This window comes from Fusarium proliferatum (genome assembly GCF_900067095.1).
Source record: "Fusarium proliferatum ET1 genome assembly, contig: FPRO_scaffold002, whole genome shotgun sequence".
Taxonomy (NCBI): domain Eukaryota; kingdom Fungi; phylum Ascomycota; class Sordariomycetes; order Hypocreales; family Nectriaceae; genus Fusarium; species Fusarium proliferatum.
Window position 1 is genome coordinate 2,485,794 of NW_022194791.1, and position 13,457 is coordinate 2,499,250.

The following is a 13,457-nucleotide window of genomic DNA, read 5'->3' on the forward strand; positions in this document are numbered from 1 at the left end:
AGGGTTCGGGATTAGTTCAGTTGAGCTAATAGGCTAATTGTGCGTCTAGTTGTTTGTGGCTTGGTGTTGATTTTTGACACAAAACTGTCAATGGGCCTCGCTTTGTGCTTTGACGTCTAGCTCACCATAAATGAGACAGAATTTCTCGAACCCAGTAGCCTCTCCAATGATCAGCCACGCTGCAGGGAACTCAGATATCATCAATCAACCTCTCTCTGGCTGATATATACTGTGTTGTAAAAACTGCGTACTCGTAAACAGGGAATGTTTCCAGCGGGGATCATGTGGAGCTGTTGAGTAGAGCCACGGCCCATGATGCCCTCTCTGGCACAGACAGGCTCATGCATGACAAGTCAAGTCGCAAGGATTCAGATCATACACTGTTGCCGCTATTATTACTGAATACTATGTAAACACAGACCAACAGGAGTTTCCTCTTTCACTGGCCACAGCGGATTCTCCTGTTCACGAAAGAAGTGTTCATGCATGATATGACATGACCAACTTATCGTGTTGCACGAATCCTTCAGAAATGGAAGAAGAAACAAATAAACGCACCGCTCTTCCGTCGATCGCATCTCGCCTTGTCCAACCCTCGGCCCGCTGCTCATGGCTCTTCTCTCACAATAACCGCAAGACATTCCCTCGTGCCGAACCTTCGGTGACGGAAAGGAGAAAACAACACGGAGGTTGTTGAACATCGCCCTCGAAGCCTAAATCGGGTGATTCTTGCGCTTGTAGGACATTGCAATGGATCTACGAGAATGCCGTGTTTGCTTGCATACCAAACCTCCCACGATCACTTTCGCTTATTTTACTCTCTCATTCTCATCCTCATGATATGATGGTTTTCTCGATTCGATCTGGAGCTTATCGGGCCAACGCGTATGTATGTATTGTAGTCTGATGTCAAGCTCAGAATTTTTGCTTTTTGTACAACCTACGTTTGGCTGTTAACCCTTGACGAACTTAGACCCCTGCACCCCACCTTTACATTATTTCCCTTCTTTGATTGCTTTGAAACTTCGGGTAGGACAAGACTGTTGGCACTTGATAGTCAGAGAGCGTTCCCCCAGGCACAGTCTGATATGTATGTAATTATGGCAGACCATTCTCAAAGCTTGTGGTGGTGATAGACAGGTCCTCTGCTGTTGTCAATGGCACTTTGTACCACCCAATCTAAGACTTTCCTGTCGGTACATCCATGATCCACCCATGGGTGTTGTTGCGGTTTTGCAAGATGCCATTATCACTGTAGTTATCTCATTTTAAAATTTATAGAGACAAATTCGACGTTTCCTCCGTTTCAAACCCATGGTCTACAGGGACTCATTAACGATGTATTATAGACTACCGCTTCTTTGGTTTCTTCTAGACGACGGAAAAAAATTCTTTATCTGGTTTCTCATCAAAAACCCTTGTCATACCCTCCCCATGCACGATCTTCCTCTGAAACGACCTACCTACAGAGGAAGGTCGAGAAACACAACACCGCACTTCCCGTCGTTTGTGCGATCAGAGCATAAACTGAATATCGCATGGCTACCGGCTCGCTGCAATTCCTATAATAGGTAATGCCACAGCAGGCGGAAACTATCAGCCTTGTTCCTCGCGAACTTGTCATTGTGCTGCATGACGATACTTGTTGCTAGTGACACTGTATCCGTACTTGATGATCGTCTTCAAGGAAGACAGGGTTTATCAATCTCCGTCTCTAGAAGCCCACATGTCCTATTGAATTATCTCAAGGATGAATAGTCCGACGGATATTAGGCATGTTCTCAGGAAATTCTATCCGCTCTTCGCCAGACCTTAACTCAATGGCCTCCTCGAGAGGAGCGTGTTGGTTCTTATTTCCTTGGTCAAAATCGAGTGTAACCCCAAACAGCTGACATTCAACCTGTTCTTCAACCTCCAGAGAGGCTGTGCCATCGCCGCGTGTTCATGTCCAACGGCTAAAGGACAACTCAACACGCAGCCAAGCCAAGGAGATCATCTCGCATAACAGTGCATATCAACGTCGCATCAACAGCTCGTAACATGACAATGAATAAAGCACACTATGATCGACTGGTGATTGTTTCCTATAGTAGTTCTGCAGCCGATGGTTCACTAACGTTGTCTAATGAGAGAAAGGCCAAGCTGTCACGGCAGTTCAAACCATTCTTGTCATTGTCCGATCCGTAGTCTAGCTTTTTTTTTTCCTTTTCGGCTCTATTTCTCTTTTCCTTGATCGGCTTCGCTTGGCTTCGCTTCCGCGATGCTAGTCCAACGGCCAACTAACAAGCTCAAGTTTGCGCCCGGGCATGAGAGATATCCATAGTACGTAGTTTCTATACGCCTTCCCGTCTCGATACGTTTTTCAATTCGAGACGTTTGGTCTGCTCGGCACTTCTGAAGCGAGGACAAGCAGCGCGTGCAGTATCCCCAGTCATACTATTTCCTGATCAACGGAGTCTTGACCATAGAGATCAGCAAGGTTCTGCGGGTTGCAGGCGTCAACAATTCATCACCTGACTAGACTTGACTCTGTTGGTCTAGGTTCATATCCTTGAACAAAGCAATTTGCCCTGTTTTCTCTTCAGCAGAGCAGGGCTTTCAGCCAACAAGTGCCGTGCCGACATGGATTCAAAATATCTCATCGTGGTCGTTACTATTAAAGAACCCCAGTTTCTTAAGAATGTTGGTTGCTGATCCACAAGGATGAAAAGGTCTAGAACTTGACTAGACGCTCGGCTCAAGACGAATACAAACGGAATTTCTGATGTATTCCATTCGATATCTCGGCGGTGTGGACGTTAATAAATCGGCCGTCTCTTGCATTTCCGAGGTTGCACTCAGAAGCATGAAGGATCATCAACAGCCCCAATCCGTCAACTCGCAGCAGAGAGTGTCATTCCAGTCATAGCTCTGAGAGTTGGATCTCCATAACTTAGACGCAACTACACATAGCAAAAGGTTTAGCCTGTCAAAGACCAGCGAATAGTGCCCGTCGGTGTTGTGCTTTGACTTTGATTTGTCTGGTCTATGAAAGGCCGGCTCGCTCCGCTTTGACGATGGACGAAAAACAGCCAAAACGGTCGAAGGGGGCTTGAGACAGTGGAAGCTCTGTGCTTATGACGATATATTTACAGGGTTCGTGTCTAGCAGTTTGAAAAGGGAGAACGAGAGAGTATGCATTGAGACGGTCACTGAGACACTGACAGGCAATCAAAGACATGCATGGCAGATCCAAGGCACTCATGAGACCTGGCTAAGCTGTTTTCGTTATGCCGTAGAGTACCGCGGGGGTTTCAAACTAGACGAGGCACTTGATGTTGTCTGTATGAAGCATCAACCATTATTAACCAAGATTCACCGTAAATCGCCAGAGGTAATCCATGCACACTGATGACTTGAATGAGAAACCTTTGCCTTCTCTTATTCTCTTTATTTCCGACTGACCTGCCTTCTCGGAGCAGGTCCGATTAATCCTGGCAGCCATCAAAGTATGTTGGTTGTTAGTTTATCATCTGTTGGTCCTAAATTTCTTGATGACAGCCAAGGAACTCATCATCATTGCTACGTGCCAAGCTATACGATCAGGCACAGTACCGTATTCTGTAGGAGCTCTCGTGTCATGCTGACAATATGCAACCGTCGCTCTTTGACTCACGCCACTCGTCAACTACCGGCGAGCTAGCCAAGCTAAAATCACTTGCTTTCTTCGTCGCATCGTTAGATTGTTTGCTTGTGGAGAGCTGTCTCTTTCTAGCTGCCACTTTCCTAGTTCTCAGCTGAAAAGGACCCTTGCATCGACTCTTTGGCAGTATAGCAGTTAACGTGTCGCACGATGGAATGTTGAGATGCATATAGGTCGTTTATTACCTCGTTCAAGAAAAGCAGATGAGACAGAGAAACAAGTTCAACCTCAAACAAACAATTGAGTTCAGCCAAAAGGCCCTCATGGAGATCTATAACCCCTCATGAAGTGGAGTCTTTGGTTCATCAGTCGTGTAGATCATGGCCATCTAGACTGGTCTGTCCATGACAACTGTTGTTGGGCTTACGACAATTCATGGAGCTACTCACTAGCCGCGATACGTACAGAAGGTAAAACCTTCCGGATCAATACAACATTACTGGCTGAGTATGGACTGTGCATCACGACGCGTATCCCCTTGTGATGCTGGACTCAGGTTTGTCAACAATCTAGAAAGTCTACGTAACTATCAGCAAGCATGCCATGGTATTCTTATCATTCTAATGAGCTTGCGTTTCTTGATTCAAGTAATTGAACTCAACTGGGCCATGCATGCAGGATAACACGATATCTCAAGCCGCTTATCTTACAAGGTAGCAATACTCACCCAAGTTATTCCACAAAGATGTTGAGCAATCCGGCTTATCGATAGAAAGAGGTCAACGACTTATCTAAGAGAGGGTTAAGGTCATACAGCAACAGATCATCATCACATGAACACTATTTAGAGTCTTGAAAGAGATGGTGATAGAAGCACAAGTTAAGCAACTGAAGCCTCGAAGTTATTTATATACAACTACCAGGGGCTTTTCCATGTACAGCTAGGTGAAATACCGACCTCGAAACTACGATGTGCAACAACAAATACCCGAGTGAGTTGATCTATCATACTGTGAGGTTGTAAACCTCAATGGCAACATGCCGAGTTACACAATATGTGATTGACCGAGCTGAAATAAATACACATACTGGCCATGTGGTCGTATACTCTCAACGACGGTACTGGAATGAATTCGAGAGTTCCAGATAACTAGGTCCCAGAGTTCGGTTCACACAAGCAGTGCATAAACACACTACGAGGCAGCCTTGGCCGCCACAAAAGGGGCCACGCTCAGAATACCCAGAAGAAGACGAGAAGAATGTTCTAAAAAGCCTTGTGCTGTATCTATAACTATCACGGAGATATAAATTAAGGTAGTATAACAATATCATAAGCGAAGAAGCAAAGTGTGTTTTCAGCCTCACAATCTAAAGTCAGTCTGCCAAGATATTGGTTCAGGGTTAACGATAGCTTCAACGACGGCTGTGCCGTACATACTCGGAACTGAAGACAACAAAGGTTACCGCCTCATAGCCCTGGGAAATTGTCTACAAAGTCATCCCTACTAGTAGTAGAAACTCTGAAGGCATTGACAGATGACTCTTTCCTGGTCAAGGTCATCGTGAGCGGCGTATGGGTTTCGGTGCATTAGCAGGGTAAGGTCCCAGGGCGGCCGCTCGATGTATGTTGAGGCTCGGGCAATAGAGTATTCGGCAGATGTTAGTGGGGGCTGTGGTTACGATATCGATCACTCAGCACACTAATTGAAACAGCTTACTATCATATTTGAATAAGTCAATACACTTACAGCCTATATGAGTTTGATGATGATGTGTCGAAGAGGCACATACAATCTTTCATTGCCGTATGAAAGTGCCGACATACAATCTTACAACGCACTGCTACTCAACACCATCTGATTCTGAGGACTCATATGTCAGCGCTACAGTGATCACAGGCACACAGAACACCTCGGTAGTTAAGTTCAAGCTCTGTTTTGAGCCTCGCTCTTCGACCCCAGTTTGTTCCGTATCGAGCTTTCGACAGCTTTACTTCTAAGGGTTTCCTCGGGTTGTCATGCCTTACAGGAAAGTTCGCCGAACCATCGGCCATCGTCAGATGCTAAACCCTTACAGGAAAATCTCATCCTCCCCGGATCGATCCCGCGTGTTACCCGCCCATTAGCGTGGGCGTGGCCTGACTGAGGGGGTGAAACCCTCCGCTTACCTATATACACATGGTGATTGCAAACTCACTGGTCACACAAACTCGTTGACTTATTAGGCCAAGATGGTTGAATCTTGTCAGCTATCGTGTCATGTCATGCCTCGGCTTGACAGATGGAGATTTACGCGCATGTCTGCTAATACCACTTACAACAGATCTTTCACGGGGCCACCATGCTTGAAGACTATTTAACGTTTCGCATGTGTCTTTGCGCACCATAATACGATATAGGGACTCGCCTAACCCTCACCCTCACTCTAGCCTTACGCAGTTCAAGTCGTGTAAGCGCCCAACCAAGTGCGGGCCGCCTCCTCCAAAGCTTGGCTTGCATCTGTAACCCTTGTCCTGCTGTGCATATTCGGAGGTTACACTCAAGCAAAACTCCTTCGCCAACGGAGGCGGACCGACTCTACGAAACTTGCTCGAAACAAGAAATCGCCGTGAGCAAGATGTGCAGTTCAAGGATCGGAGGTGTCTCTATTTGTGGTTGCGAGTTGTATTGACAGAGTGTCAATTGGACACACTCATGTTACTAGCTGGAATAATACCCCGTAGCTCCCCCAGCCTCTCCCGCAATTTGACGGAGTACTTCTGTTGTGATGCACAGGGGTTGAAACACGCACTTTCACAGATGCGGAACTCGATGCGGAATTACAATCTGAGAGTTGCAGTCTCGCCAAGTTGCATACTTGAACCGCCAATGCTGCACTGACTGCTTGATACTGATGCATGAGAAACTATATGAGGTCCGTTCCACATACAGAACAATATCCGTCGTATCTATTCTCAGCAAGACACAGCGGAAATGAAATCGAAACAACTGAGACATGCTTCCGTGAGCGCCTATAGACGAGTCAACGACCAGTGAGAAAGCTCATCAGAAATTTATGATAGATTGCATTATGCATCTTTCTAGAACAGTCACTCCCGTCCCCAACCTCTTTCATTACAGCCCCCAATCGCGACAACACCCGTTGCTTGATGCTTGAGGAAAATCAAGATCAGACATGCTGACTTACCTTGGCCATGCATCTGCCTTGCATGTTCGACTGATATGTATGAACGGCTGCATGGGCACTTCCCTTCACCGCATCGTTCGTATAAACATTTCCATTTCGGATAGAGAGTTGAAGGTGATGCGTAATATCTCGTTCCGCATAACCTTGGGTAGCAGTCCGGTCCTTGACGGGTATTACGGCGGCGACTACCCGTAAATTACTAGATAAACTCGGTTGATCGGATCGCAGATCTTTGATCTTACGGGTCTCGTGTTGTCTTCCTGCTGGTGGAGTAATTCCCATCAAGTATTCTGACACAGGTTTGTACCGGCGATCCTTACGTGCATATGTTACTCGTTGAACTAGGCACCAGTTTTGAAGCCCTTGGCGTATAATCCTTCATAATAGGAAATCCGTGTCTGAGCACGGTTTTGGGTGTATTCTTCGCAGAATTGCTGACGTGCTCGTGCAATGTTGATGTTACGGAAATTGCTGGGCAGTATGCAATTGACGTTGTAATATTATGACACGATAATGACTGGTCTTATGCTTTGACCTCAGGATGTCTCACACGGATTACAGGGCTGTGTAATACGAATTGAGGTCCTGGTTCAGGAAAACCACAGTCGAGACTGAGAAAGGCGATCGATGTCAACGAGGCAATGTTTACGAGCGCATCTACGTACAAATCATCGGGCGAATAAGGCTAGTAACTCACTTGATATTGCCAGTGCTATCACATATCCGAAGTCTCACATTCAGAGTCCCAGTCTTGAGATTGCTGGCTTAGCCTTGGTGCAAAGCAGATATATCACGAGTCTACATCATGATCGCCCCCTCTGGTGAGCTGTGTCTAAGCTTTAACGTAGCTATGATACATATATACAAATTGCAACTAAACATTTCGAGGTTAGAGTGGTGTTTTCACAACTGTTGTCTGGTTCTGAACCCATCTGGTCAATGAACATAAGGAGATGATGAGTTAAATATCTACGACTCCTGGTAGGAATTTGAGAACAAAGGACTGGATCAAGTCTATACCAAGAGCTTGGTTCATGTTTCTAAGGTTACAGAACTGTATCATCGAGTGTGAATGCGGGTGTCAGTCGTATTTAACTTACACACTCCGTGTTTGCCCTGATAAGGTGTAGGTAAGGAACGTAAACAATCACAGGTTGTCGGTGAAACATTTACATTTCGATTCCTTGTATTTTGGTCTATCTTTGAGTTGTTCCACTGGTAGAATGTGAATTTTCCCGAATTCAGACAAGGCGAAGAGGAGGTCCTAGGTACGCCTTGGGATACTGCCGCCGCATTAGCAGTTGTTCCTCAATACAACAGACACAAACTATCAACAATGACTCATTCCTTGTGGTCTTTGATCGTCTACTACATGTTGTAGGTACTTGAAAATAGCAAGACCCCCTATCCAATCTCACGAACAGGCCCAGTAGCAACCTCGTCGCCCCAATGATGCGATACACACAAGGACTGCTTGAGTTATATCGCACCGTAGTCCTGGCTAATCCGATGTATATATTGATTTGTTCTGCTTCTCTTGAGCTTTTTTGTGCCGTATAGACAGTAAAGCAGTCGTTGGATGATTTGATCGCGTCAATTCATTCGCCTGTCTAATGCTCAACAAAAGCTTGTTCTTGGATCTAATGAGGAACGTAGAATACAGTACCAAGGCATACACTCTATCCCTCTGCTCTAATGACTGTACTAGGTGTCAGGACTCAGTCGATTGCTACTTCGGTGAACCAGTGTTTCTCGACTTCGACGCTACTACACGAAGACAGCCGCCTGACTTGGGCTGAAAACTATGACCGTCAGGACAAATTAAGAACATGCAACCTTAGTTTACAACTTCTTGGAACCTTTTACTCTCTAGTATTATCCGGGTTATAAACGACATAGCTCAATGTATCATCCCACTATATCACAGAACGCTCAGTCGCATGGCTAACTAACTACCTACCTCTTTCGACGATTACATTGTAAACATGGAGAACTCGAGGGCTCGTTTTATGGGTCTTGGTATAGTTCTGGCTCATAGTAACAGTTCACGGAAGACTGGTGAGTATTGGCCCCTCCAACTCACATATCGTTGGCCGGGTCAATCAGGTCTCCATGTGGGATAGTTTCTGACGACCTTCGTATATGACAGCCCAAGAGTATCTCTGCTCATCAGCAGATTCAAGGCCACAGCTCAGTCTTCTCCCAGGAACCATCCTTCAACTGGTAATTCCATCTCCTGCCATCTTCGGGGTCACTTAGATCAACCTGGTCCACCTCCTCCGGCACAATCACCACAACACGGAAGTTCTTCCTTGCAATCTCGTCGTCTAGATCTTCGACCTTCTGCCCAAGTCCAAATCCAGGGGCAGGCTTTTCATCTCGCTTTGTAGCCGGGGGAGGATTTCGGAAAGACCCTCGCATGCCAGGACTCAAGTTTCCAAAATGGGCAGTAATCTCTTTACCCCAGTTCCAGCAACCCGAGTCGTCATTGCTTTTGAGTCGCATATGCTTTTCTATCTCTTGCCTGACGTGTGAGGCTGATGGATGATCGATATCTTGGCCAAGAAGATAGGCGCGGCCACGTAGACGCCACTGAGTCTTGGTCTCCACGACCCAGAAGACCGCTTCGACAGGTCCGCCGCCGCCAGACTGTGGGATACCCTCTCCATCAGTTGATAGTTCAGGAACTTTTTCCATCCGAGCGTCAGTGGTGATGGTGAGAAGGTCACTCTCGTAGAGGGAGGGGTTGAGAGGTGCCTGGTTCTTGGGGTTGACGGGAATCTCGGCCCACGTGCCTCGATACACGACGGTACGTGAACGAGGAGTGACTGAAGAGCCACGGTGATGGAGGGTGCTGAGCACGAAAGTTGGAGATTCCATTTTGTCAACGTGGGATAGAAAAGCTGAGCGCCATGGCGCTGCTGGTGTCGGGTGATGTGCCGACATTGTGTGTTGAAGGTGGTTGAGAATCTGGGTTGTTCGCTGGGTAGGTCGAGCTACAGGCCTCATTGGCATTGAGAGTTGTGAGACGTTACGGGAACCTTGTTGCTGCACTTGACTGTCGTGATGTTGTTGTGAGCGAACCTGGTAGGTAATGTTGAGGTCGTCAAACCCCACTTCAACATACGGCATCATAGGTCAATCATCGGTATATCGATCTATGAGTCATTACGACAACAGTTGAACGGAGCATATGCCAAAGAGTCGACTGCCGGATTGCCAACGGTATGACGCCTGTCTCAAGCCAATTCCCATGTCAAACATCGGGTACAGGGTAGCGATACGAGTGAGCCATCACAGGATTCATGACATTTACAATGGTCTAGGTACCCAGGGCTGAGCCAACAATGATCCACCCACATATCCAGAATATTTCCGCCCTCGGGTCGTACTCTTACGATCGTTTTATAAACCCGTAGTATCACCATTTAGGTTTTATAGTGTTAAGCTTGGTCTTTCTCGTTGCAACGTAACACACTGGTGATTTGCATCATGAAGTTGACAACTAGTCATGGAAAATACACTTGACGACCACTCATGACTCCGCTAGGCTCGCCTGACCTTGTCTGATCCTGCAGTTTATGACTAATTAGCCTGCGAACTCGTTAGCACAGATGCTCATCACAATTGTTCAACAACTGTTGACATTCCAGGGGATGCATCCGGTCAGGGTTCAGCAGCTCTAATGACTACAAAAAGAGATATCGCCATATGCAAGCTTCGCAAAGAATATGACGAGGTGGCCGCGCAAAGTTAAGAGCCAATGTTGGCAAAGAACGTTGTCACTTGCCGCAGGGTATTCCGTCCAATACAAAAAAGGACATTGCGTACGTCATGAGTTCCGCCTCGGATTGGTCAACGAAGTTCTCTCTGAATGTTCTAGACCGTCCGGGGTCCGGGGCCCTAGGGAGGCTAGCAACGAAGGCTGGTGGGAGGGAGCGGCAATACCAGCGGAAGTTGGTGACGCGAACAGGGGCCTGTTACGAAACTACGAATTGCCGTCGTCGCTATCGTAATGTAGGGAGATAATCTTGAATGAGTTGGGGGGTGGTGATCAACCAACAAAAATGGCGCTTCTTAACATTTTCCCACACGTAAATTTGGCCACCATTGTCTCGTGGTTGGTGTGTTGGGAGAAGAAGGCAGGAAGGGTAGTGCTTCGGAGGACTCCGATTGAGAAGAAAAGAAAAGAAAATGATCGACATCGCTTCTCTCATTCTTTCTCGAAGCTTACCTCGTACGTAAGTTGATGCACAGTAGCGCAACTGCCAACTGCCGCTACATTCTTGGTGTTCAGACAAGACGTCATGAGCCGGCGAGAAGAGTCCAAGGGAGATTTAGAGTTGAGAGTAGGGATTTGATGGAACGCGGCATACAAGAAAGGGAAGACCAAGGAAGTGTTCATGTGTTCCGTTCCGTTTCCGTTAACAGGGGCGCAGTTGATATTGAGTTTGACTATCAACGACTGGGATTTGTCCGGCAGCTCTGGTAGGTCAGGTTTAGCGGAGAAAACTGGAGATGCTCGTCTCAGGCACGGAGATCGACTAGGACTTGTCGGAGCGATGTATTTCCTCAAGGCGGTCGACCAGAAGACTTGGCTTTGAACCAAAGCCGCTGGCGCCCGACTTTACCAGGGTGCCGGACTGTTGGGATCGGGTTGGTCTTGCTTCTGCGATGATCGTTTTCTGATGCGGCCCATTCAGAACTACCCAACCTTAACATGGTTTCTCGGCCTGTCCTCTAACTCCAAGTTTCTGCGTTGCAATTTAATCAGCGTCGCTTTTCAAGTACCGGCCAATCCGCTGGGGTGATATATGAGCTGATGTGAGAAGTTTCAAACGAATTCTTCTGAGATAGCAACGGCCTCGAAGCATGGTAGACTCCTTCGGTTGCACTAAGTGCGCAGACACTCGCCCATGTTCAAATTACCGTATTTCTGCTCTGGCATGGCATTTCGACCAAGCCTGCATGTATGTCTCACAGTGAGATATTTTGAATTATCTCAGTAAGTCAAGGCTAGAACGGCGCTCAGCGAAGTGGAGATGATCAGAACTTGGTCATGGAGCTTTTAGCTAAAAAAGACCCTGGGCCTGGGCCAGCCATATTGCATGTTAATTCCCCAAGGGTCGCTCAAAATCCAATGGTGACATTTGGCGATGTCCCCAAACAGAGGTTGGAATAAAACATGGGAATATGTTGGTGGGTTCCATATACCGATCTGCACACTTTTTGTGTCAAGTCTGCGAATCGAGCGACGATGTCCGTACTAGCTGACCGAGTCGGCACTTGTTGACGAGGCCTTCAACCGTAGACGGAGTCCTCGGTCGATCCGTGCACCGTTTAGCTCTTGATAGTCACGGAGTACCACTTGAAGGGGTACCTGACCGAGCCTAGAGTGGAAAAAGGAGGCTGAAAGTGAAAGGCCTCGCTTGAAGAGTGGGATGGCCAATTCTTGTTTCGAAGCGAGGTGGGAGAGACCAAGTAGATCAGACGGACATGTCAGAGAATGAAGGAAATCTGGAATCATAGTCTGATGTTATTTACCCCTTTGTATCGAGTAATGAACGGAGTCTAGGAATAGGTTTCGACGGAACATGGCTGCGGGCTAGTTGCATTAGGGGAGTTCGGTAGTTTCTCATTCGCACTAATTGGGCGTCAACAATTTGCTGCAATCATTTGCACCTGTCAGAAGTGATTTCGATTTGTATCGATAGTTATAGATCTGGCGTCCAATGGTGGTTGCTCTTGGCGATCGAGTGTGGTCGGAAGAACGCCAGAGTCTTACAGAGTCTTAACTACTTATGTGCAAGAAGCCAGCAAGGACAACGAAATGAAGCCAAGTCAAGATTCGGTAACTATCCGTAGGTAAGGTATCCGTAGTCTGGTAGTTCGTGATAGTCTTCACTTTGACAATGTGTAGGGCGTCGTCTGAGTAAGTGTGGCCTGAGTCGTAGAACGCATGGATACCCCTAGAAGGGTCTAACATCGATCAGACGGGTGTACGCGAAAAAGATACATGTACCTCCGTAAGATGAAGAAAAACAGCCGCGATTTCTGAGATGGATGGATGAAATTTGTTATTACCCTTGATCTTGGGCAGGTACGGAAGACAAAAAACCACGCGCCAGCGGGCGCAAAATCCGTACCTAACGCATACAACTGCCATTAGAGGCATGGTAAGTTAGGGGTCTCCAGGTGGAAAGGTACCTACAGTACTAGTAAAAACGCACTTTCTAGAGTGCTGTTGCCATTCCCACTTTGTTACTTGCTCCGCCCCCGCCTTTTTTTGCCCACGCCCAGGGCATCACTCCTCTTATTTTGACTCTTTTTCCTCTACTGTCCCATTTCGCAATTCCCTTTTCTTTTCCGGGGTCTCTCTCTCTTTTTTTTCGGTTCCATTTCGACCTTGTTATTCCCTTGGATTGACACTGCACTTTAAGAGGCTCTTTTACGCTCTGGCCCTACCGACGCGAATACAGTGCCTGCTCTCACTATACCCGTCAGTGACTGCTGCCGCCAACCGTCATTATCACTCGTTATCTACCTACCGTTACGAATGCTCTAATGCTTTTATATTGCCCAGGGCTAACAAACTCTCTGCCGTCTGGTCGCTCTACCCCAGCTACTGCCGCTACCGCTGCCGCTGCCC

The 13,457-nt window shown here is 47.1% G+C and overlaps 3 protein-coding genes across 3 annotated transcripts; 1 reads left to right on the forward strand and 2 right to left on the reverse strand.

Moving 5' to 3' along the window:
- Window positions 1–6,299: 6,299 nt before the first annotated feature.
- FPRO_02966 (uncharacterized protein) lies at window positions 6,300–7,090 on the reverse strand (the record flags this gene model as incomplete). The annotated part of the gene is made up of 3 exons (XM_031226875.1): window positions 6,300–6,380; window positions 6,413–6,526; window positions 6,809–7,090. 3 exons carry the CDS (start codon window positions 7,088–7,090, stop codon window positions 6,300–6,302), a joined length of 477 nt encoding a protein of 158 aa, XP_031077367.1.
- A 1,896-nt stretch (window positions 7,091–8,986) lies between these two features.
- Window positions 8,987–9,754, reverse strand: FPRO_02965 (uncharacterized protein; the record flags this gene model as incomplete). The annotated part of the gene is made up of 1 exon (XM_031226876.1): window positions 8,987–9,754. The coding sequence occupies one exon, from the start codon at window positions 9,752–9,754 to the stop codon at window positions 8,987–8,989; it is 768 nt and encodes a 255-aa protein (XP_031077368.1).
- A 1,121-nt stretch (window positions 9,755–10,875) lies between these two features.
- Window positions 10,876–11,300, forward strand: FPRO_02964 (uncharacterized protein; the record flags this gene model as incomplete). The annotated part of the gene is made up of 2 exons (XM_031226877.1): window positions 10,876–11,049; window positions 11,106–11,300. The coding sequence occupies 2 exons, from the start codon at window positions 10,876–10,878 to the stop codon at window positions 11,298–11,300; spliced, it is 369 nt and encodes a 122-aa protein (XP_031077369.1).
- Window positions 11,301–13,457: the final 2,157 nt, after the last annotated feature.